Consider the following 25,637-nt stretch of genomic DNA (forward strand, 5'->3'; position numbering starts at 1 on the left):
CTTACTCTTTGGGAGAGAAGTAAAAGAATTTATTTGGAGATACATGATAAGAGGTACATGATTTAGCTTGATCAAAATAGTAGTTGAGGCATCAATCAAATCTTAAGGGCTGTTTCTACTTGATTTTACTTATTTTCTTTCTTTCTGCTGGCAAACAAGGAAGTAGCCTCTGGCATACTTTTTTCCTCTGCATGTCTATAAGGGAAAAGAATGGCCTAATCTTGCTAGCTATCTGAGTTCTGCTTGGATCTGGAGTTAAGTTGAGGATATTCCTGATTCCAAATTCAATGCTCTATCCAAGTTAGCACCTAGATGCCTTATATTCACAAAGCAGATTTTTGTACTTGATCAATTTAACCAGTGTAGAGATTTGAAAGCATCATATGCTTCACAATGGGTATTTTCTAAGAATTTGGTCTCTGAAGTCCAGAAAATTATCCTTTACTTCCATAGGCCTTCAATTTCAATGACCAATTGCCATTTATCTTTGACTCATGGAGCTGTGGGTAATGGGGCTTCTGGAGGAGACTATTTTCATCATGAAGTATCAGAAGTGGCTTTGGATTCCGAGTTAAGAAGTTTCATCTTTGAGGCAGTTCAGTGGCACAATAAATAGAGCACAGATCCTGAAGTCAGGAAGACTTGAATAAAAATTCATGATTGTGAGATCCTGGGCAAGCCATAATTTCCACATCTGTAAAATGGGAGTTGATTTGAGGATCAATTGAGATTAATATTGTAAAATTCTTTGCAAACTTTAGTTATCATATAAATTTTACTTCTTTTTATTGTCTGTATGACTGTCACTACTATGAAGGTTTGTTTCCTTCTCTGCAAAATTAGTATAATACATCCAACACTCTCACAAGGTATCACACTGTACTAGAATGCTAAAAAGTGTTAATTATTATTACTGTTGACATTATTAGCCATTCAGCTTGATATGTAGTCAGCTTTTCCTACCTGAATCAATTGCTCTTGCCAATGATCTCTTTGTGCAGGAGTAAGTAGTTTATCTGTTGCAGAAAGAAAGAAAATATGCAGTGAGGACTGTGTCAAAGTTTTAACTTGCTGTAGATTAATCTCCATTTTTCCTAATATTTGTCCATTCATCCATTCATTTGTTTATCCATCCATCCATCCATCCATTCTTCCATCTGTTTGCCCTTCTCTCCCTCCCTCCAGTCAGTAACCATTGGTTAAGTATTTTCTCTATTGTGAGCACTGTGATAATAGTATTTATATAGCACCCTAAAGTCTGCAAAGCACTTCACAGATGTTATCTCATTTGATCTTCAGAGGTGGATGCTATTACTATTCCCATTTTACAAATGAGGACACTGAAGTTGAGGGAGCATAAATGACTTGTCCAGAATCAGACAGATATTAAACATCTGAGACAAGATTTGAACTCAGATCTTCTTGAGTTCAAGTTCAGCATTTTTTCCAGAATGTCATCTAATTTTCCAATATACCGTGATTGATACTGGAAGGAGAAAGTCAAAATAAAGAAGATTTGGTTCTTGCCCTCATGAAGTTTCTAGTAGAGGAGCTAGATCATGTTCTTGATGGGTCAACAAATGCCATTTCCCTGTCTTTGTCTCCTCCACAAACTTAGCAAATATGTTCTCTGGATTGTCTATTCTCTTCTTCCAATTTGACTATTACAGTTGACATGTTGCTTCAGTGGCAAAGATTCCACCTAAGTCTGTACTCTCATGAAAATATTGGGAGATATTCCAAAGGAATGATTTCCTGGAGATTTGAAATATTCAAATAAATCCACAGATGTTTCTTGTAGAGGGTTGTCCATGCTTTAGGTTGGGATTGATCTAAATTCTGTCAAATCATGGAAGGTAATACTGTTTATTCTGAGTGTCACATTTTAGTAGAGACAAGGTGGAAGTTAATCTAGAAGATGGCTCTTTGCCTAAAACTGGGGATGCTGGGACCTTAGCCAAAGGCCCAATGCCATCCCAACTAGGACTTTGGGTATTAGGTCAAATGCCAAAGAGACCAGAGTCTTGTATGACAGGACATGCTCCAAGTACAAAGTTTCTGTTGGGTGTGCCTCCTAGCCGAGTTTGAGTCCAGGATGGTTCATGGAGACTAGGCCTTTGCCACTCAACCCAAGTTTCCATATTTATAGAGGGAAATATTTGTACCAATGCTATTCTTTAGTATTAAAGGATATTTGAGGGCTCCATCAGTTTTGATATATCCATTTCTGATTATCCTTTAAGGGTTCCATCAGTTTCTATATCTGCAATTATGATTATCAAAATTTTTCATTTTGTTTCCTTCCAAATCCCTTCCTATCAGAGTTCCTATATCTCCACAGGCAAAATCCCCATATTCTTGCCTACCTCTCTGCATAGTCCTATCACTATCAACTTTGTTGATATAGTCCCTCTAACAATCTATTCCCTCTCCTCTTCTGCCTTCCTCTTTGCACTATGTATTTTGGAATCTGAGTTTGATCATTAACAAATAACAATAGCTTCCATTTACATAGTATTTTTAAGATTTCCATAAATTATGTGAAGGATGCACTACTATTATTATTTTCAGTTTACAGAGGAAGAAAATGAGACTGAGTAAAGTTGTCACTTGCTCAGTGCCATACAACTAGTGTGTATCCTAGGAAAGATCTAGACCATGTTTTACCCAGTTAAAATTATAATTTATTATCAGTAAATGCTTGATTTGTATACTTACTTTATATACCTAAATACCCAGGATCATGTAAAAATTTTTCAGGTGAAAAGGGGTGGCAAGTGAAAAATTTAAGGAACCCTTGTCTAATATACTGTGCTACTTTGCCTCCCCTTAATTTTAGAATTCTTACTTTCTCCTTCTAAACCTATCCTTTCTTGCCATAGCCCTCATTCCTCTAGGTTAGCAATCTATTTCTGTCCCCATTTATTCTTTGTAGCTTTAATGTTAAGAGTTGACCAGTTCAATTTCACGTTGTACTCCAATCTTGACTCCTTTTGTCCTCTTTTCCTCCCCACTATTCACCCTGCTCCTGTTGCCCTAAATCCTTAATCATCCCACTATCTGCCTTTTCTGCTCATTTTATAGTGCTACTACATCTACTGCTTAATTGATTATATCCACTATAAATCCAAGTTATTGAGTCCCAATAGAATCCTCATTATTGTAAAGAAAACCATTTATGCTTATTGTTTGCCCTACTCCTCTCAATAGTTGGTTCAAACTTCCTCCTTTTCTCCTCATGCCCCAATATCACTGTCACTTCTCCAATTCTCAGCAGATGGCCTGGCTTCTCACTTAACACAGAAAATGAGGCCATTCATAATGAATTTTCTCATCTCTATTCCATACTTCCAAACCTCTCAACATTTTCATCCATCCTCTTCTACCTTACCCCTCTAAGCAACAAGTGGTCCTTTTCTTTTCCAAGGTATTCCTTCTACTCATATACCCTCAATTCATCTGAGACTGAGATAAGGTTTATAAATGAAATAATATCTGTAAAGCATTTAGGACAGTGCCTATCAGCTCTTTTATTCTCCTCTTCCTTTTCCTTCTCTCCCCTTCCCTGCAATCTCCTTTCCTCTTTTCTCTTCTTTTCTCTCATTTTTCTCCTCTTTTCCTCTCCTATCCTGTTCTGTTCTCTTCTCTACTTTTCTAATTTTTTACTCATATATTTACTGACTCTTTCCTTACTGCCTATAAGTATTCTCAGTTCTATTCCATCCTTAAGAAATACCCTGCCATTACTTCAAGCTACCACCCTAGATCTCCCCACTCCCATATTCCTGTAAAGAACTGCTCACACTTCCTGCATCCAGTGCCTTACCATTCACTCATCCCTTGGTCTTTTTTTTTTTTCAGTCTGGTTTCTGAATCTTCATGTATATTGAAAGCACTTTTTCTCAAGTTACCAGGGCTTAAATTGCTAAACTCAGTGGTCTTTTCTTGGTCATCCCCCTACTTGACTTGTCTCTCTAGTCTGTGACATTGATGATAATTCCTTTGACTAGTTTCTTTTTCCTTAGCTTTTGACACCACTTCCTTATGGTATTCCTGAATATTTCTTTTCAATCTTTTACTTCTCTGTCTTCATCTATTTCTTGCCTTCTAAGTAAGACTGCCCCCAAGGGTCTGTCTTGAGCCTGCTCTCCTTTACATTTATTCACTTAAGTGATTAAGAGCATGTGATTGCCATATCTATATGTTTAACTTCCATCATCCTCCTTAACTCCAGTTTTCCATTTCCTGTTTCCTGATAGACATCTTCTAATTGATGTTTCAACATCTCAAACCCAGCATGTCCAAAATGGAATTAATTGACTTCTCTCCTAAACTTGTTTCTCCTCCAGATTTCTTTCATCTTTTCTGAGATATCATTATCTTCCCATTTATACAAGTTCATCCTTGTCTCTTTCCAATTTATCATCACTTTTCTATCTAATCCATTAACAGCTGCCATTTATATAGCACTTTCTCTGTGTCAAGCACTATGAGAAGCACTTTACAATTATCTGCTTTGATCTTCAAAACAACCCTGGGAGGTAGGTTCTATTATTATTCCCATTTTACAATCAAGGAAGTTGAGGTAGACAGTAGTTATGTGAATTTCTCAGGGTCACACAGCTGACTTCATGTCCAGTGTTCTATCCGTTATGTCATCTAGCTACTATAATTGGCTGTATAATTGGCTGGTTGACACCGTGAACATCAAATCAGAGGGTTTTTGGCTCTGGATTTTAGACCTACCCCCTCTCCCCCCGTGGACTGAACAGTTAAACGCAGTGCATTGGGGACCCCTAAAGTCACATAGGAAGAACCAAACCATTGGTGGAGATGATGCCCATCACATAGAGAAGGCTGCGATGGGGGAAAATGCCAGTTAGGAAATCTTCCTCGAGCTTGCTGAACACTAGATTCCAAGAGTGTTTGCACATAGCCAAGAGCACGTTGCTGGCAGCATCCTGATAAATATCTTCTAGTTCCTAGGGCAGCAGAGGGGGAGGGGGAAGACCTGATTAAGACAAGCAGGTGGGGCAGAAGTCTGATGAGTCAAATGATAGTCACTGAGCATCTAACAGCGTACATGGTATATTATATGTGCTACTTGTACAGTACATACATCTCTGTAATCAATCAACAAATAATTTATCAAGCAGTTACGATGTGCCAGGCTCCAGATACACAAAGACAAAACATAAAAAAAAAAAATTAAAAAAAAAAAACTCTGTCCATGAGGAGTTTGCATTCTAAAGACAGAGGCAGCATGCACATAGAAATATATATATAGAACAAACACCAAATAAATATAAAATAATCAAATGTAAGTGTATTATTGGGCAAGGGGTGCTGGCAGTTAGGGGGAATCCCAAAGACAATGAGTAGTATCAAGTATTTGAACACCCTTTAAGGATGCCGTAAAAATAGATAGGGGATAGGCAAGAGTGGCAGCCTTGGAGTTTGAAAGATCTGAGTTCAAATTCAGCTTTAAGTACTTACTAGCTATGTGACCATGACCAAATCTCAATTTCTGACTGCCTCAGTTTCTTCATCTATAAAAGGGAACCTACCTCCCAGAGTTTTTAAGAGGATCAAATGAGATAATATTTGTAAAGCACTTAACACAATGTCTGACAAATAGTAGACTCTCTATAAATATTAGCTATATGTTATTATTAAGAGAAGAATTCTTTGAGATAGAAATGATATTATAACTATGTATATAATCCTGAGACTATGGCAGAGACTGGTGTCAGAGGACTCAGTTTTGTGTCTCACTTCTTGACATATGCTGACTGTATGACTGTGGATATGACATTTAACATTTCAGACTCACAATTACCTAAGACAATATGTTGCAGAATAGATACAGAGTTTTGTCTTGAAGAAAGAATTTCCTCATCAGAAGTTCCCCATGCAATGCAAAGGTTTGGACAATATATACATATGTAATACACACATGTACTTTTATTACCATTCTACAGTTGGGAAAACTGAGACGAAACCTCTTGCTCAATTTAGTCTCATTGCTTCTAAGGCCAAGCATGGAAAGAGGTTTCTCCACCATCTTAATCTGCATCCAAACTCAAGGAAAATATTGAACTACCTCAGTCAGAGAGAACTAAAGGGGCACTCAGGGAAGAATACTGGACAGGAAAGAGTTTCTTGCATAGCATCAGATCTGGGGGTTCCTTACTTCTGGATGAGCTGCAGTGTAGTGGAAAGGACCCTCTAGAGTTCTGGAGTCAGAGAACGTTTACGACTTGCTTCTGAAACATATGGTGGTCATGGGGGAGCCATTTTACTTCTTTGAGACTCACTCTCTTGTCTGTAAAATAGGGATATCAATACTTGTTCTATATCCCTTAGAGGGGGGTGATATGGAAAATATTTTGTAAACTTTAAAAATGTGAATGATGATGATCTTATTATATTGTTATATTATAATCTTATAATATTACCATGATTAGATATCATCATTTCTAATTACTATTGCTACTCCTCTTTCCTGTTTGATTATTTCCATTTTTTAAACTCTTTATGACCCCATTTAAGGTTTTCCTGGCAAACATACTGAAGTGGTCTGCCATTTCCTTTTCCAGCTCATTTTATAGATGAGGAAACATAGGTGAATAGATTTAAGTGACTTGCCCAGGGTCACACAGTCAGTGCATGTCTGAGGATGAATTTAAACTTAGGAAGCTGAGTGTTCCTGACTCCAGGCCTGGAACTCTGTCCGCTGCACTACTACCAGTCTTCCTCCTCCTCCTCCTCCTCCTACCACTCCTATCATTACTATGGCAATGAATACTACTACTACTACTACTAGTCATTTGTATGCTACCCACTTCATGGTATACTTATTAGAGTTAGTTGAGTGCATGTGTGTGTGCGTGAGAGAGAGAGAGAGAGAGAGAGAGAGAGAGAGAGAGAGAGTGTGAAGTGACAGATTTGTAAGCTGTCAAGAATTCTTTCTCAATGTAAGGAAGAGTTATAATTATTTAGCTAAAACATTTATTAAACCCTACTATGTACAAAGCACTATGTTAGGCACTACAGGATATCCAAAGCTTATAGGACAGGTTCATTCTTCTCATGGAATGAGAAAGTTCTTCCTTTGTAGGATGGATAATATGACAATATATGTTTGGTATAAGATGACCAGAGTTTTATTTGTAGTAGTAGTATACTACAAATTAATACATGACAAGTGTATTTGAAAGGTTCAGAATGCTATCCAAGCTCTGAGGGGCAGAAAAAAGTTATTAATTGATTAGGGCAGGTTTCCTTGAAGTTGGCATCTGAGTTAGGTTTTGAAGCAGGGATGGTATTTTAATTGGTACAGAGAAGGGCAAATACATTGCAGAGGCTGAGAATAATCTGAGCAAAGGTACAGAAATGAGAAAGTTCATGTATTTAAGGACCAGAGGGTTGTTCAGTGAACCAGACCATAGGGTATGGAGAAAGAAAAGACTTATGAAATCAGACTGGAAATGTAGAACACCTGATTGTGGAAGGCCTTGAATGTTAGGCAGAGTGTTTGGGATTTCTTCTGTAGCAATAGGGAGTCACTGAAGGTTTTTGAACAGTGACATGACCAGTAAATTTAGTCTGACAGCATAGAAGGACAGCATAGGGATAAAAAAGATGGGCAGGTTTGTTGGGAAATTATTATAGAATAATTCAGGCTTATATCATAATGATAACAAAAGAAGTAAGGAGGAAGAAGAAGAGAGATATGGCCAAATTTGGTAACTGACTGGATATGACAGATGAGGGAGTAAGATCATCGATAGGACTTTTTGGATTTTCACTGTGGCAGTCTGAGTGAACAGACACTGACAGAAATGATGAAATGAGAAAGACCAGCTTGGGGCTATATAAACTAGACATTTAATTTGACACCAACCCTCACTTTGAATATTTGAAGAATTGTAATGTGGAAAGAGGAATAGATTTGGTTTTCTTGGCTCCCGAAGGAAACAAGTCCAGATGCTAAGGATGGAAGTTACAGAAAGCTTAATGAAAGGAGGACCTTTTAAAAAATCTTCAATATTTAAAAATTTTAATAATATATTATTTTTCCAATTACATGTAAAGATGGTTTTCCAACATTCATTTTTGTAAAATTTTGAGTTCCAGTGTTTTTTCTCCTTCTTTCCCTTATCTCCCCTCTTCCCAAGATAGGAAGTAATATGGTACAGATTACACATATACATTATTTTTAAAGCATTTTTCCATGAAAATAATGTTGGGAAAGACAAAACAGAACAAAAAGGAAAAATCACAAGAAAGAAATAAAACAAAAGGTGAAAATAATATGCTTTGATCCTAATTCAGCCTCCATATTTCTTTCTCTGGATATGGATGGCATTTTCCACCCCAAGTCTATCAGAAATGTTTTGGGACATTGTATTGTTGAAAAAAAACTAAGGTTATCATAGTTGATCATCATACAATCTTGCTTCTTATTGTGTATACTGTTTTCCTGGTTCTGGTCACTTCACTCAGCATTAGTTCATATCTTTCCAGGCTTTCCTGAAATCAGTCTGCTCATCATTTCTTATAGAACAGTAATATTCCATTACAATCATATAGCATAACATATAGCCATTTCCCATATGATGGACATCTACTCAATTTCCAATTCCTTGCCTTCATAAAAAGAGTTGCTATAAATATTTTTGCACATGAGAGTATTTTCTCTCTTGTATGATCTGTTGGGAATGCAGATGCAGTAGTGATACTGCTGGATCAAAGGGTATGTACAGTTTAATATCCCTTTGAGCATAGTTTCAAATTGCTCTTCAGAATGGCTGGGATCAGTTCACAACTTCACCAACAATGCATTAGTATTCCATTTTCCCCACATCCCCTCCAACATTTATCATTATCTTTTCCTGTTATCTTAGCCAGCCAACCTCAGCTTAGCCTGAGAGGTAGTAGTACCTCAGTTGTTTTAATTTGCATTTCTCTAGTCAAATGTAGTTTAATACATTTTTTTTTCATATAGCTATAGCTGGCTTTTAATTTTTTCATCTGAAAAGTGTCTGTTTTTATCTTTTGAGCATTTATCATTTGGGGAATGACTTGTATTCTCATAAATTCAACTCAATTCTAATCAGCTCTGCATTCTTGCTATAAATCCCACTTGATCATAGTATATTATTTTGATGAATAATTGCTGTAATTTCTTTGCTAATATTTTATTTTAAGGTTTTTACATCAACATTCACATGGAAAATTGGGCTATAATTTTCTTTCTCTGTTTTGGCTCTTTCTGATTTAGGTATCAGCAACTTATTTATGTCAAAAAGGAATTTGGCAGGATTGCTTTTTTACCCTTTTCCCAAAATAGTTTATATAGCATTGGAATTAAAATTTAATGTTCTTTAAATGTTTGGTAGAATTCACCTGTAAATCCATCTGGTCCTGGAGATTTTTCTTAGGGAGTTTATCGATGGTTTGTTCAATTTCTTTTTATAAAATGGGTTTATTTAGGTATTTTATTTCCTCTTCTGTTAATATGAACAATTTATATTTTTTGCAAATATTCATCTGGCTTCAATTAGATTGTCAGATTTGTTGGCATACATTTGTGGGCAAAATAGATCCTAATTATTACTTTAATTTCTTCATTGATGGCAAGTTTACCATTTTCATTTTTGATACTGGTAATTTGATTTTCTTATTTTCTTTTTCTAATCAAATTAACCAAAGGTTTATCTGTTTCATCGACTTTCCCCATTAAACTCTTAGTTTTATTTATTAGTTCAATAGTTACTTTCAATTTTATTACTAGTTACTTTTATTAATAGTTACCTTCAATTTTATTAATCTCTCCTTTGATTTTCAGAATTTCTAATTTGATAATTTAATTGGGGGTTAAGAGTAAGAACTTTCTAACAATATGAGCTAAAGTGGAGAAAATTGACCATTTTTCATAATGGTGTGTATGTAAGCCACTAATAGAGTCTTGCAACAATACACAAACTTTTGTTGCAAGACTTTATTAGTAATGTAGGGGGCAGTAAAAAAGAAAAAAATTCTCTTCTACTCCCACCCCTTTTGTTACAGTAATTCATCCTTTCCCTGCCTGGGTTACTTCACTTTCTGTAGTGCTTTAAGGTTTACAGACCCATTTCTTCACGGGTCTTAGTGGGATATATAGTGCAGTTACCAATTCTGGAAACTGAGGCACAGAGAGGTGAGGTTAGCTGTTAAAAGTCATGTATAAGCCAAGAAGTTGGAAGCTTTCCTTCATTGTTGCTCTTAGCAATATCCTTTTTTGGGGGACTTTATTCAGAATATGCTTATCATGTAATGGTGGTATATCATAGACTGTAATCTGCCTGCAAATACAGTTTTTAATTTAAACTACATATCCCAAAAGTCATGTTCAACATATAATAAGTGCATAATAAATGAATTTGAACCTACTTCTATTTGACGTGTGTGTGTGTGTATGTGTGTATGTGTGTGCTCTTGAGACTGTATGCATGGTGAACGTGTGTAAATGTATTTTGGATGGAGGTGAGGCTTTCTGCATTTGAAGGTACCAGATTAAACCTCTTAGAGAAAATTCCTTACTGTGGTCTTGGTCATATTTTCCAAAGCAAGTCCAATAAATCTTTCTCCCCAGTCTTCTTGGATATATGTAGCATCAAGGATGATGTTCTCAAGGATCTGGAATAATCGGTACTTATGCCTGGCAGAAATCTGTAGGTGACACAGAGAGAAGAGTCACTAGGGAACAGAGATGTGGTTTGACAAGGGGGAGATTGGAAATGACCCTAAATATCAATGTCTGCCTTCTGGGTAAGATTTGAAGGGCTATGGGGAAGGCTCCTCATGTACCAAACTCCTCTCCCATTGGTTAGACATGCCCACCATTGTAATTTATTAAAAAGAGTGCTGAATGTGATCAAGAGACATGGGTTTGAACTTTAGAGCTGTTGCTTGTGATTGAGATTTAAGTTTCTTCATTTATAAAGCTGGGATAATAAGTATGAGATGGCATGGAATAATTTGTTGTTGTCAGTGTTCTGGACCTGTGATTTTATTGTTATAGGAAGGGAATCCTCACTACAATGCACATTAGAAATTTCTGTATAACTTGGGTAGTTTCTGCCTTCCCAACTCTAGCATCAGATTCCTTTTGGGGAATCTCCAAATTCTTAGAGTAGAATGGAAAGGGAAGGAGAATTATGATGATTGTTTATGGGATTATTGCAAATCCTTTAGTTTGCTTGCATTTTCTGTGATACGGAATTAAAAGTTGTCCTCTGGCTGAAATACATTGTTCAATTGGATGCTTGCCCAAGGCCATTGCAATTTATTTGTTACCCATTTGTAATTAGGGGATGAATGAGAAGGAAGCATTTTTTTGAGTTTGAGTCAGGAGTATAGTAGTGACAGGTTACATTTGGAGATGATAGTGTAATGAACAGTTGCAGATATTTTTTAATAGGCAAACGAAAGTGTGGGTTCAGGTACCAAATGGAAGAAGAATAACAGACTGCTATTATAAACCAAGCAATTGATCAGCAAAGACTTATTAAGTACTTACAGTTGTTAAGCACTATGCTAAGCTTTAGAGATACTAGGCTCTAGAGACACAAAATGAGACCTTGTCTGCTCTCAAAGAACTTATGATCTAAAGCTAGGAAAATAATATGTTCAGATACACACATGTATACACACACAGATATATATTAGATAATTGCAAAATATGGACAAGATAGCTTTGGGTAGAAAGTAGTAGGAGCGAGGGGAGGTGGAATAGAAAATAATCATGTAGAAAGTAACAACAAACATTAGAAGGAGTCATCTGTGCTGAGCCTGGAAAGAAATAAGGAATTCAATGAGATAGAGGTGAAGTTGTGCTTCCCAGTCATGGGATATATCTAGTACAAAGATACTGAGACAGGAGAATTATGAGTCATGTGCATGGAATGGGGGGGAGAGGGGAAGGGAAAAGAGAGAGAGAGAGAGAGAGAGAGAGAGAGAGAGAGAGAGAGAGAGAGAGAAGGAAGGAGAAATATGCTGATACCAGCATGATAGTACCATCATTAAAGACATGGGAAGAGGAATCCACTCAAAAAATGAAAAAAATCTTGAAACTTGAGAACTAATGTGATTTGCTTATGGTGACATAGTAAATGCGGAGCCAGGGCTTGGTCCAGGACTTTTGACTCAAAGGCTAATTAATGCTCATTCTGTGATAAAATATATAAGAACAGGACTATGCCTGTTTTTGCCTTGTCCTACATAATACCTTGCACATAGACTCATTCCTAATATGCAAATGCTGATAAGAAACCAGATTACTGATTACAATTGGAAGAGAGTTTAAAGATTAAGTGGTGGGTCACCCCCTCATTTTGCAGAAGGAGAATCCAAGCCTATGAGAAAGGAAGAAATTTGGCCAAGGTCAGACAGTGGGTCTATGGTAAAGCTATAAGTACTATATAGGTCTTTCCTGATTTTCCAAGCCTGGGGCTCTTTTCTTGGGAATAACTCCATTTTAATGTTCCCACCTCTAAGTTGTCCACAAAGTAATCGTTGATGGTTTCCAATACCATGTTCTGTTCTGCTTTAGCCATGTTGTTGAGTTTCTTGGTTACCATTTTCACTCGGGAAATGTCAGAACTCCCCAAGTCCCGGAGAAGCTTAAAACAGATGGCTGAAGTGAAAAAGATAGGATGGAAAGAAATGCGATTATGATGCAGTAGGGGTGAGGATAGGACTCTGAGCACTTGGTGTCTTATAATTGATCTTAACTTAGGTTATCCTTACACTCTGACAACTGAGTTTGTGCCTTTCTCTGAGTGTGTCCCTTTTTGCCCTGCCATTTTTAAAAATTAAATTTTGTCTTTTAAAAAATTAACAAGAATTTATTTTCTCTCCCTTCTTTCCTCCCTTTCCCAAAAAGAAAAAAAAATAAAGCCTTCCTAACAAATATATATAGTAAAACAAGACAAATTCCCACATTGACCATGTTTAATAATGGATGTCTCATTCTGCACCCTGAATCCATGCATTGTTTGGGAATTTTAAGTCTACCCATTTGGTCCAGCTAAACCATTACTAGGCTTATACACTCAAAGCAAAAGTAAAAGGACCCATATGTACAAAAATATTATATGAGTGCTTTTCTTTTCTTTTCTTTCTTTCTTTCTTTCTTTTTTTTTTTTTTTTGTGGTGACAAAGAACTGGAAAGTAAGGGAGTAGTTCTCAATTGGGAAGTGACTAAACAAATTATGGCTTATCTACATACTGGAATATCATTGTGTGTGTTTTATGGTTAGATTCTTCAAACTGGCAAGAATCATAGTTCAATGTTCTCCTCTCATATATGGTGAAACTGACACACAAGGAAGTGACTTGTTCAAGGTCATATAGTGAACCAATACTAAGATAAAACTCAGGTCTTCTGACCCCTAGAATTGTTGTTTGTCCTCCATTCTTGAGAACTATGACAGCAGGCAGGGGATACCGAGACATGCAAGTTAGTTGAATTTAAGTGAGGGAGACTGTGCAAGGTCACCTGTGCCTCACTTTCCCCTCCAGAGCCATTTGGGTCCAATGGCCAGATACAGATCAGGGCAAAGGCCCAGGATGCAATGGGAGACCCTGGCCTTTTTAAACTAACAGGTCTCAGTTTGATTGAGGCCACATCCATTCAGGGACTAAGGCTAGCATTTAAGGCCAAGAAACTCCTCTTTCACCTAGTCAAAAAAATCTAAATAAATAAACAAACTTGGGAGGGGAAGAACTTCTGGGTTTCTGGTCAAGCAGAAAGAATTGATATTTACATTCAGTCTGAATCAATTAAGACTTAAACCATGACCACCTTAGGCTTGGCCTAGGATCTATTGGCAGCCTATGAGAATCAGATTGGTTTTGGTTTAAGGCAAGATCCTTAAGAAATTTAGCCAGTAACTCCCAAGATATCTTGGGGAGGGAAAATTAAAGGCTCTTTGAATCATAATTTTCTGATTTCCCAGCTCCACTCCAAGTTTAGAACCTAAACCAGATATTGTTCACTCAGAGTTGTCAGTCTGCTCTTCTCTCACTCTTCCATATTGTGAGTGATTGTTCAACCAGAGATTTGCTTACTATGCTTGGGCCCACAGGAGGTGCTCATCAGTCTCTGCTTGATGATGAATGACCATGGAGAGGTCCCTGGGCTCAGTGGCCTAACTCCAAAAGTAACTCAATATTAGTCATTGAGCAATATTCCAGGTAGTATGTCATAAAGAAACCAATTTCCTCATTCCTAACATGGAATGTGATAATAAGCCAATTTACCTTTTCTTAAAGATCAAATGACAAACTTGAGAATTAAGACTGCAAAAGGATTATCTATCCTTTGGTCTTTCCTTCAAGATTCCAAAGAAGAATATAGAAATTTATTTATGGGAATAGTAAAAAATGGCTGTGGTTTTCACACACACACACACACACACACACACACACACACACACACACATAAATAAGATCCTATATGAACTGTATTTTTGGCCTCAGAAGATAGAATTAAAAGATTCAAATTTAGATTCAACATAAAGAGAACCATTTCTGAACAATGAGATCTCAGTAAAACCAATAGTGGATCATCTCTAGAGGTAGTGAACGAGTTGCCTCAACAGTGGGAGTTTATAAGCCAAGGCTAGATATGATCATTTGTCTGGAACAATACAAAGATAATATAGAAAAGATTCTTGCTCAGGAATGGATTGGATTAGTGACTGCTAAGGTCCTCCCTAGTTCTAATATTCTGAGAAATGTATGTCATAGATGTCAGATATTATTCTTGTTTTTGTTGTTGCTATTGTTGTTTTTTGTTTGATAATAATAATGTAATGCTGGAGAAACTGAGGCAAGATAGAGATTAGAGAGTTTTTAATTTTTTATTTATTGGAGAGCTTAATTGATTGACTGGATCAGACTCTTATCTCAAAGTATCCCGTACTGAATGTGAGACTCCAAGGTTTTTTGTAGGGTTTCAGCGAGAAGAGAAACCAAAGCAGAAGGCAAAGAGTGGGAATTGTCAGGGATAGACCATAAATTCAGTTATGAGAGATTAGAGGTGAGAACTATAAATTCTTATTAATTGGGAGTTAAGGAGGTGTCCAACTAGAGCCAAGAAGTCTGGAGACAGAGGTAGAGAATGTCAATTAGTTATCTGAGATAGGACATCTGGAGTCTTATCTTTTGGAATGTCAGAGTGGCCAGATCTGTACAGCACTAATTATCTCAGCCCTAATGAACAGAAAAAGGGGGGAGGGAGGGGGTTTGCATACTTACTCGGGGAAATTGAGATATCATAATTCAGGGAAACTAATGTAGGGAAACTGAGGTAGAACAATTCAAGGAGGCTGTGGCATGACAATAACAATATTTGCCAATCACAGTGCCAGGCACTTTACAATTATTATTTCATTTGATTTTCATAACACTTGTGGGAGGTGGTTGTGATGGATACTGTACCAACTAGCTGCCCCTAATTTCAAACTGCAGGAAGGAAATATAAAAATGAGAAATTACAAGAACCCAATGTGAATTTCAGGTGTAGAGACTGGGGATGACAAGCCTTGATTTAGAAAGTGGTTGGAGTCCAGGGTAAGTGAGGAGATAGGTGAGGCTCAAAAGTATAAGAGCAGTTTCTAGAGAAGCACCAACATAATGTTTCTCTTTTCCTCATTCACCTTGGGCTAATCTTTAAGGATTTTTTTTTTCTCTTTTAATGATGCTCTGGATTTCCACCTGAACAAGATAGGAAGTGGGTGGATATACAGTATCATTAATCCCTAGGGTTAGCAATGACTCTCATCTCTACCAGAAACTCCAGATACCTCATATTTTACAGGAAGAGGCCCAGACCCCTTACTCCTCTAGTTCTGGGACCTCTCATGAACCCTAGCATTTAGACCCTTTGTTAAAGCTGTAACTAGAGTGAGATAACAGCTTTAAAAACACTGAAATTTAGAGAGAACAACAGTTTCTACTAGATAATCTTCCAATCACCCTCTGTTCCTTTTCTGGTGATAACTTTCTCAGCAAAATCTCACAGTGTGCTGAGGTCCTGCCTTCCCCCATTAATCTCTACCTACAGGATGGGGATCTACAGGATCTCTGTATTTCCTGACATGACATAATAATCCAGTTCTTTGCCTATAAAGATAATGTGTGGGCTTCTCTCTGCCAGAGTTTTTGGCTTACCCCTCAGTGGCTTTTACATTGCTTGACCCAAGTAATCTAATTATTAATTAGCCACTTTCCCTCATATTCCTGGTTTCACTCATTTGTAGTCTCTCTCACTCTCTTACTGTCTCCCACTCAGCTTTAGAACCTTGGACTTGGGATGTTAGTGTATGTGAGGGATGAAAGAAAATAGCAGACTCACCTGTGTTATATGCTTCCTCCATGAATATTTTGTGGTTTTGTGGTACAAGGGTTGCCTGATTACTGTGGGACTTTTTCAGTAAGATGCTGGTGGGTTTGACCATACCTTCCCCACGGATGAAATCTTTACGGAAAGGTTCACTGGGTTTTCTGGCGGATGTTTTCCACTTTGAAGGGGAGAAGGAAGATAATCTAAAGTAGAAATCAGAGCAGTGGGTAAATTAGCATCATGAATAGAGGTGGCAGATTGGGTATCAACAATGGGCCATCAGGAACTCTATTTGGTCTTGTTTTAGGGAAAATCATCTTTGATAGAATGCAACATATAAGAGTTACTCTTGGAGTCAGAAGACCTAGGTATCCAGATTTTATATGTTAAGCATATATGGAAGCTCAATGACAAAAAGAAAGCAGGCCCTTCTCTCTGCTGTCTCTATTAAAATATTCCTTACAATGCTTTTAGTGGTAGCAGAGAATTGGAAACAAAGTTATATGTTGGTCCAATGAGTAATCATCAAACAAACAATGTAAAGAATATAGAGAAGCATGATGAATACTTGTACGAACTGATACAAAGTAAAATAAATAAACCCAGGAAAACTATGTAGGAAGCCAAAATGGAATGCAAGAAAATTATGACTAAACTTGGCCCCCAAGGAGATTTAAGAGAATGTAACTTCCTCTGTTCTTTTGCAAAACTTGAGTAGTCATGGGTGTGGAATTATGCAAATTATAAAAACTTTTAAAACATGTGTTCTTTTGTTTTTAAGAACTCCTTAAAACCCCTCTTCCCTCTTTTCATACATTTAGTATATGGGATGGTTCTTTGGAATAGGATGGGAAAAGAAAAACTACATTAAAAAGTATGTGTAATGTAAGTTAAATAAATTAAACTTTAAAAAGAAATTAAGCAATTCCAATAGACTTTGGATGGAAAATGCCATCTGCATACAAAGCATAAAAAGAACTGTGAAGACTGAATGAGGCTTGAAGCTAACTATTTTCAGTTTTTTTTCTTTCTTTCTGGTTTTGCCCTTTTGTTCTCATTTTTATTTTCCAACATAACACATATGGAAATATGTTGAAAGTGATTGTACATGTATAATATATCTTTCTTTTTTTTAAAATTTTATTATTATTATTTAATTTACAAAGCATATGCATGGAAAATTTTTCCAACACTGACCCTTGCAAAACCTTTTGTTTTAAATTTTCCCCTCTTTCTGCCCATGCCCACCCCCTTCCTTAGCTGGCAGGTAGTCCAATACATGTTAAATATGCTGAAATACATAACATATCTTTCTTGGGAAAGGAAATGATAAGGGAGGGAGAAAAAAATTTGGAACTCAAAAGCTTATAGAAATGAATGTTGAAAACAACCTTTACATGTAATTAGAAAAATGTAATATTATTAAAATTATAAAGAAAAGAATAAAAAAAGAGTGCATTACTTTTGTATATATCTTGAATATTAGGACTTTATCAGAGATTTCCATTTCAAATCCCCCCCCTCCCTCCCATGAACTCCTGCTTTCTTTTGATTTAGAACATAGGTCGTCATTACCTCCCTGACTTCTCAAGGAGGTGAGAACCCCCAAAAGAAGGTGATCATGCCTTCCCTGACTGCTCAAAAATGAAATGAAAACACCATAAAAAGAAGGTGGTCACACCCTCCCTGACATCTCAGGAAGGGAGATGAAAACACCAAAGGAAATAGGAAATCAAATCAGATTAGTGTGTTTCTAAAGGGGCTCACTTGAAACAGGTATACATAAATCCATCAATATGGGAGACATTACACATAATTACATAAAATACATAAGCACATAGCAATATAACACTTGTTAGTAGTAATGTAACAAATAACATGAATCAACATGAGAATTTATACATGTCCATGAGTCCTAGAAATAGTCCAAAAGAAATGCATTGTCCATTAGTTCATGTGCCAGGAATCCAATAATTCCTGATAGCTTTGAAGTACTGTAATAGTCTCATCAACAATTTTTCATCTCAAGAAATCCAATGATTCCTGCTGGTTTTCAAGAACTGAAAGCTGAAGATTTCAAAGTTCTTTTAATAGTTTCATTGTCAGCCATGCTCTTTCAGTGCCAGATGTTTCTTAAATCTTCTCCTTTGTTTCCAGATTTTTCTCTTTTTCTGTTTCTCTCAGATGGACAAGGCGAATATGGCTCTTTAGTACCCATCTGATTCCTTCTCCATTTGTAGAGATACAAGCAAACCCTCTTCCCCAAGCAGTTAACCTATCTAATTCTCTTCTATTTACCACTTTGGGATTTCTCCTCATCATTTGGCAATTACATTGGAGCTGTTTGCACTGGGCACTGCCCCGTTGGGTTAAAAGGCCTGTATTCTCCCCAACTGTAATCTCTTTGTGTCATGTGGTTACTTTTAGGTTGATTGATCACATCAGAGTCCTGCCCTTCCAAAGACTCTCTGGGTGTAAACTCAGTTGTCATCATACCCCACCTGCTTTTGATTGATATCTTGGGTCTGGGCCCTACCTCTCATTTCCCTGTGTCAATCTACATTCAGAGGCCCAGTGAAAGCCTCGATTACATTTTTGACATGGGGTTTTGGGTTTTATTCTCTCACCCTGTCCTCTCATTCAATTTTTGCATCTGCATTAGGCTCTCAAATGTCCAACTTTTCCACACTGAAAACATTGACGAGTTTCTCTAGAAGTCCCTTGCCAAGGGGGACTCTGTCTTCCCATGTTCATCATAATCTAAGTAAAATAAGCATTTGTGCCCACTGTGGCACAGCGTTTTATGATCTCCTCTAAAGGAGCATCTTTGTCTAGTCCCCATATAATCCTTTTGCAAACCTCATTGGCATTTTCCTTAGCCAAATTTCTGGTCATTATTTCTGTAGCTACATTATCTCCAATGGTTTTCATTACAGCTGTTTGCAAACATCCCACAAAATCTGCAAAAGGTTCATTGGGACCTTGCTCTATTTTTGTGAAGACTTTATATCCATCTTTATGTCCAGGGAGAGAACTCCAAGCTTTTATTGCAGCTTTAGAAATTTGCTCATACATTATTATGGGATAATAAATCTGTTCTGAATTCTCTCCATACTGACCTTCACCAGCTACTTGGTCAAAAATGATTTGTTCAATAGTTCCTGTCTGCCTATTATGTTGGGCTTGAATCCTACATAATTCATAAAACTCCTCCAAAAGCCACAACAAATTTTGTCCAGGTTCTAAACATGTTCTAGCTATGGATTTCCAATCATTTGATGTTAAGATTTCATAAGACAAATTATCTATTAACAGCTTAACATAAGAGGATGTAGCCCCAAACAGAGTGCAACCCTTTTTCAAATCTTTAATTTTTTACAAATTACAAGGAGTGTATTTTCTCTCTTTTTGACCTGAAGAGTCAAACTTTTCAATCACAGGATATGCATTTATGAAATCAGATATATCTTCTCCTTCATTTTTTGTCTTAATTAATGCTTTTTCTAATCTTATCATATTCTGCTTCACAGGAGATGCTGATTGCATTTTTGCCTCTCTCCCTCCCCCTTTTTCCTCCACCCATGAAGAGTTAATTGAAGGGGGAGGGTCATGAGATGTGGAATGATCTAATTTCTCCGGCTGTGAAGTATCACACTCAGAATTGTACTTAACTCCATCCTTATCTAATTCTTCTTGCTTTTTACCTAGTTTAGTTGGCACCTCCCCTTCTTGCTCTTTCTTCTTTTTCCTTATTTTAACACTTATAAAATTTCCTAAAGCCAGTTGTATTAAATTATATGCATTAAGTATGTCTTTAGAAATTGAGTCAGGCCCATTTTTATTGTAGAATTGACAAAGATCCTCTCCTACTAATTTCACTCGTCTAGATCTAATTCTTTTTCCAGAGAGAAACAAGGACATATGTTCTTTACAGTTTCTAAAAGTTCAGTGATCTGCTGCAAAAAATTATAATCAAACCTTGGCTTTTCATAATCTTGACAATGCTCTCTAAACATTTTCATTGAACAGAAACAGAAGGCTGTTTTCTAAACATCTGTCCCATCTTAGATGAAATTCTACTTTAACTCTTTTAACAAAATTTCTTTGTTGTACTCACCCTAATTTCTGGGTCAAGAAGACTTTTCCACTGGATTCAGGATCAGAGGCTTTTCCAATGAAATCAGGATTTTCTACTGAAATCCACTGAGGGGCCTGTCAGTCCCTGGTAGGGCGCCAAAATGTGGTGTTCTCTTCTTTAAAATATAATGGTTCTCTCTGGGAGCAGGTTTCTTGGGGAGATTTTCTGGAGGCAGCCTTAGTTTCAGTTCCAAGTAATAATCACTCCAAATACAGCCAGCTAATAAAATGCAAATGTTTATTTCTTATCTCTTTCCTTGGTTCCGAGAGCTCTCATTGCCAATCTTTTGCCTCTGCCAGCTTTGGCTTCTCTTCTTCCAAAGGTCTCCAGCCAGCGCCAAAGTGAAAGATGGAATGAATCTGACTCCACCTCCGAGAGTGGGCTTCTTCTGAACTGACCCTGACTGGATCACTGAAGCTCTTTTTATGCTTGGTGTAAAAGGTTGACTCCTCCTCCCAGAGAGTGGGATTATGGATTTCTGATGTGTGAATCTCATACTGAATACTGACTTGTGAATCTCCCAACAGTGTGAACTCCAATGAGTACTTAAATACATTGGTGAGCTAGAGGATTTGCTAAGTATTATGCTAAATTAGGCAACTGACTTATCACTTTGTAAGGATTCTAACAATGAACCATTTTTAAAAATTATTTGATCTGCATTGATTTTGTTTATGCAAAAACATTCCGACATGTAATTGAAATGATTTGTCTTTTTAAATCACTTTTATCCCTTCTTTAGATAAAAAAAAGTCTTCATAGTTAAAAAAATAAATTCTATATACAAATCTTAATCCTGATTCTTAATAGCTGTGGAGACTCTGGACAAGTCATTTAACTTTTTGAAACTGAATTTAATAATATATAATATGAGGCTAAGACTTATGCTGTTAGACTCATAGGACAATTATGAAGAATGCACTTTGTAAAACATCAAGCATTATAACGCTGGTATTAGTGCTGGTGTACTAAATTTATGGTTAGACTAACTCAACTTGGTGAAATTCTAGCAGTTGTATTTGACACACAAGGAGGACATGGTTAACCCTGCCACGATCAGATCCAATGCAGACTACTATTAGTACAGTGCTGAGCAATGACTTTTAGGAAGGGCATTGACAAGTGAAAGCTACTGTTTAGCTTTGAAAGGAGAAAACTTAGGAAGAAGGACTCAGTATAGTGGTCTTCAATTATTGGAAAAATGGGTAACTAACTTGTCCCACTGGCCCTGTTAGAGAGCAAAAGTAAGAGCAATCAAAGTGGCAGAGGGATGTATTTCAGCTCAAAAAATGGAAATACTGCCTAACAGAAAAGATATTTATAAAGGGAATAATTTTCTTTGGGAAGTAGTATTTCTTATCACTGGGAATCTTCAGGTTGATACAAAATGATCACTTGTATATGTTGTAGATATATTTCTATTCAGCTGTCAGTTGGGCTCAACATTTGGCATAGTAGAAAGAGAAGTGGACTTTGGGTCAAAGGAACTGCTTTTAAACTTTAGCTTTTTCTCACTGCCTTTTAGGATTCTGGGAAAATTCCTTTCTCTCATGAGACTTTTTAGGTTGCTCATTTTTAAAATGATGGGATTGGCATAAATAGTCTCTGAGGTCCACCTAAATTCTACACCTGTGATCTTGTGATTCTTATTTGAGGTCCCTTTCAATGCTGAGATTATATATGGAAAAGGCCCAACACACTTATTCTGTCTTGAACTATGGATAGTTGGCCTGGGCTTTTCCTTGATCTCTGGACCTTGATATTGTGTGTGGATTTGATTACTGCATATATCTCAGGGGGATTCCATGGTATATAAGCACTCCCCTGAGGATGGTGATTCTGGGCAATAGCTCAAGGACTAGTATTTTTAAGATGGAATCTCAGTGGCTGGGGGAATGAGAGAGGATAAATATTTATTAAGCACCTATTATTTACCAGGCATGAAACTCAGTACTTTATAAATATTATTACATTTGATCAAAATAACCCTGTGAAGTAGGTTTTACTATTATCCCCATTTTATAGATGAGGAAACAAAGGTTAAAGTGGCTTGTCCAGAGTCAAACAATAAGTAAGGATCTTAAGTTGGATTTGAATTCAGATTTTCCTGACTCTAGGCCCAGTACCACCACTACATATACCATTGTGTATCTTATAGATTGGGCCAGTCACTTACAGGATCTTCATGACTGACCTCAACCTCTTGTAATTAGAAAGTTTTATCCAGTGATTAGAATCTTCTAATCAGACAAAAGAAAAGCCAACACATAGCATACCCATTGGAAAGATCTCCCATCACTTTTGCTCAGATAATAATTCCTTGAATTTTTGAAGTTTTACAAAGCTCTTTTCCTTACAACATTATTGTGAGAAGTGCAAGGATGACTAAGAGGCACAGCTTGGTATGTGCATAAAATTCTGTGTCTGGAGTCAAGATGTTATGGATTTTTTTCCCTGAAGTCACTGATTTTATTATTTTTTTATTTCTCCATAGTCAACTTACAATTTATTTTTTAAAATTTTAATTGTATTTTATTTTTTCAAATACATGCAAAGGTGGTTTTCAATAAATTTGCTTTTGTAAAACCTTGTGTTCCAAAGTTTTCTCTTTCCTCTCCCCTCTTGTAACTCTCCTCAAGCCAGCAAGCAATCTGATGTAGATTAAATATGTGCAATTCTTCTAAAGATATTTCCATATTCATCATGTAAAATCAGATCCAAAGGGGAAAAAACACAAGAAAGGAAGAAAAACAATCAATTAACTAAAAAGGTGAAAATACTATGCTTTGATCCACCTTCAGTCACAGTAGTCCTCCCTGTGGATATGGATAGCACTTTTCATCACAAGTCTATTAGAATTGCCTCAGATTACCTCATTAGTGAAAAGATCCAGATCCCTCACAGCTTATCAGGTGATATGGATTTGTATATTGCCTCTGACATTTATTAACTATTCAACATTGGACAAATCACTTAAACAACCTCTTTGGGCCTCAGTTTCCTTGTTCCTAAAATTAAAGGGTTGGAATCAATGATCACTCATGTCCCTTTCAGTGCTGAATCTGTAGACACATGATTCAATTTCTGGTCATTTAACAAAGAAGGACTCTGAGAAGTTAAATATTTTGTTCAAGGTCACACAGCTGAGACAAGTGACAAAGCCAAAATTCGACCTAGAAATTCTGATGCTAAATACAGTATCTTTATGTGATACTGTGCTGTTTGAGAAGTAACCTCTCTCTTTGAAGGGATTCCCTCAACAATCTCCTAATTTTGGGGATTTCTGTGATGAAATCTATAGCCAGGCATGAAAGGTTGACAGCTCCCAAACTCTATAAATCATCAATGAAACATTCATGTTATTTAATCGATGGCCTTGTAATATAGTAGTTTCTTAATACTAGAGATAATGATGATTATGATGATAATAATAATATCAGCTAGAAGTTATATAGGATTATAAAGTTTACAAAGATTATCTCATTTAATCTTTGTGACAAGGTGAAGCAGGTGCTTTTATTACCTCTATTTTCCAAATGAGGAAAATGAGACTAGAAGAGGTTAAGTGACTTGTTCAAAGTCACATAGCTAGATGATGACTAAGGCAGGATTGGAGCTCAAATGTTCAAGACTCCAAGTTTATCTCTCTATCCAATGGGTCACCTTGCTGCCTATGTTTAAATAGGTTAGTATATTAAACACCAATTAATAATGCTGTAGAGGACACAACCTTATATGGGGGGGGGGTGGAGAAGGGAGATTGGTCTTAATTCCCTTCTTGCTCTAAGAATCAGTGATTCTAAATTTTCTAAGTTTAAGATAACCTGGGCAAATCATTTAACCATTTTTTGCCTTAATTCACTGGAACAGGAAATGGTGAACTATTCCAGTATCTTTGCCAAGAAAACCTCATAGGGTCACAAAGAATTGGATATCACTGAACAATAGCAGTATTAACAAGACACTCATATTTTATGATTTTGATCTTATACAATTGCCCCTAAGAAAGTCTATTCTTCTCCAAGATAAATCTTCATGGGTATCTCAGTTTTTCCTATAGAACATATATCTTTGGTCCTCTTACTATCTGTTATTCTCCTTTGGAATATTCCAAATATGGTACCCAGAAATGGACACAACACACCCAATGAGGTCAGACAAGGGCAAGAGAGAAGAGTAACACTTGTTTTTGATACTCAACAAATCCTAACATTGCTTTCACTTTTTTGGGCTTCCACTGTTGACTTCAATTGTAGAAACTTCCAGATATTTTTCATGAGAAGAGATATCTAGTCTTCTCTTTACTTTTATAATTGCTTCTTCATAGCCTGTAAGAATTTTCATGTATCACTATTATCATTATCACTATTAAATTTTATCTCATAATTTTCAGCTTATCATTCTAGCCACTCACTATCTATTTTGTCTTGACTGTCATCTAACCTGTTAACTATCATTCCCAAGTTTTCATGCTATATAGATAGCTTTTTATTCAAATTTTATTCAAATTAAAATCACAGAAACATTGAATCTCAAATTGAAAAAAATCTCAGGAATTATTTAGTCCAATTCCTCCAGACTGAGAAGTCCTTCCTCCATAACATCCCCATCATCCAGCCTTCCTTTAAAGACTGTATATGTGTTGTGTTTGTATGTGCACGTGTGTGTATGACCTTCACTTATTGATTAACTAACTTCATTTTGGTATTTTTCCAATATATAGGAAGTTTTTCAAGAAAACAAGCTTCAACCAGACTCTTTTACATGTCTACCCATTACTTTTACATCTATTTTCTGAAGCTAAAAAAGAAAAAAGTCTAATACTTATTTCATATGACAACTCTTCAAATACTTGAGGGAGCCATTATGTAGTATTTATGTATGCTCTTCTTCAACCTAAACTAGTGGTGAATATAACACTTGCAAATCAAAGGTCTTTTGGTTCATGCCCAGAACTTTGAAATCTCAAATAATACATTTTAGGTTCCTTCTGGCATATCATTTGTGTCCAAGTGAATTACTAGATTCTAAAGAAAGAAAACGCAAAACACTCCAGTATCTTTGCCAAAAAAAATCCAGTGGACAGTTTTGGCTGGTTGTGGT

General features: G+C 36.5%; 1 protein-coding gene across 2 annotated transcripts in view; it reads right to left on the reverse strand.

The window, feature by feature from the left end:
• The window catches only part of LOC127544503 (maestro heat-like repeat family member 5), a 135,243-nt gene that overhangs the window by 86,747 nt on the left and 22,859 nt on the right, over window positions 1-25,637 (reverse strand). For both annotated transcript variants that reach the window (XM_051971165.1, XM_051971164.1), the window contains exons 2-6: window positions 16,409-16,599; window positions 12,537-12,682; window positions 10,588-10,716; window positions 4,823-4,982; window positions 964-1,016 (exon numbers count right to left, since the gene is read on the reverse strand). In XM_051971165.1, the coding sequence (XP_051827125.1) occupies window positions 964-1,016; window positions 4,823-4,982; window positions 10,588-10,716; window positions 12,537-12,682; window positions 16,409-16,511 (591 nt within the window). In that variant the 5' untranslated portion in view covers window positions 16,512-16,599. The remainder of the gene's footprint in view (window positions 1-963; window positions 1,017-4,822; window positions 4,983-10,587; window positions 10,717-12,536; window positions 12,683-16,408; window positions 16,600-25,637) is intronic.

Source organism: Antechinus flavipes, chromosome 1 (assembly GCF_016432865.1).
Source record: "Antechinus flavipes isolate AdamAnt ecotype Samford, QLD, Australia chromosome 1, AdamAnt_v2, whole genome shotgun sequence".
In the NCBI taxonomy this organism is placed as follows: Eukaryota; Metazoa; Chordata; class Mammalia; order Dasyuromorphia; family Dasyuridae; genus Antechinus; species Antechinus flavipes.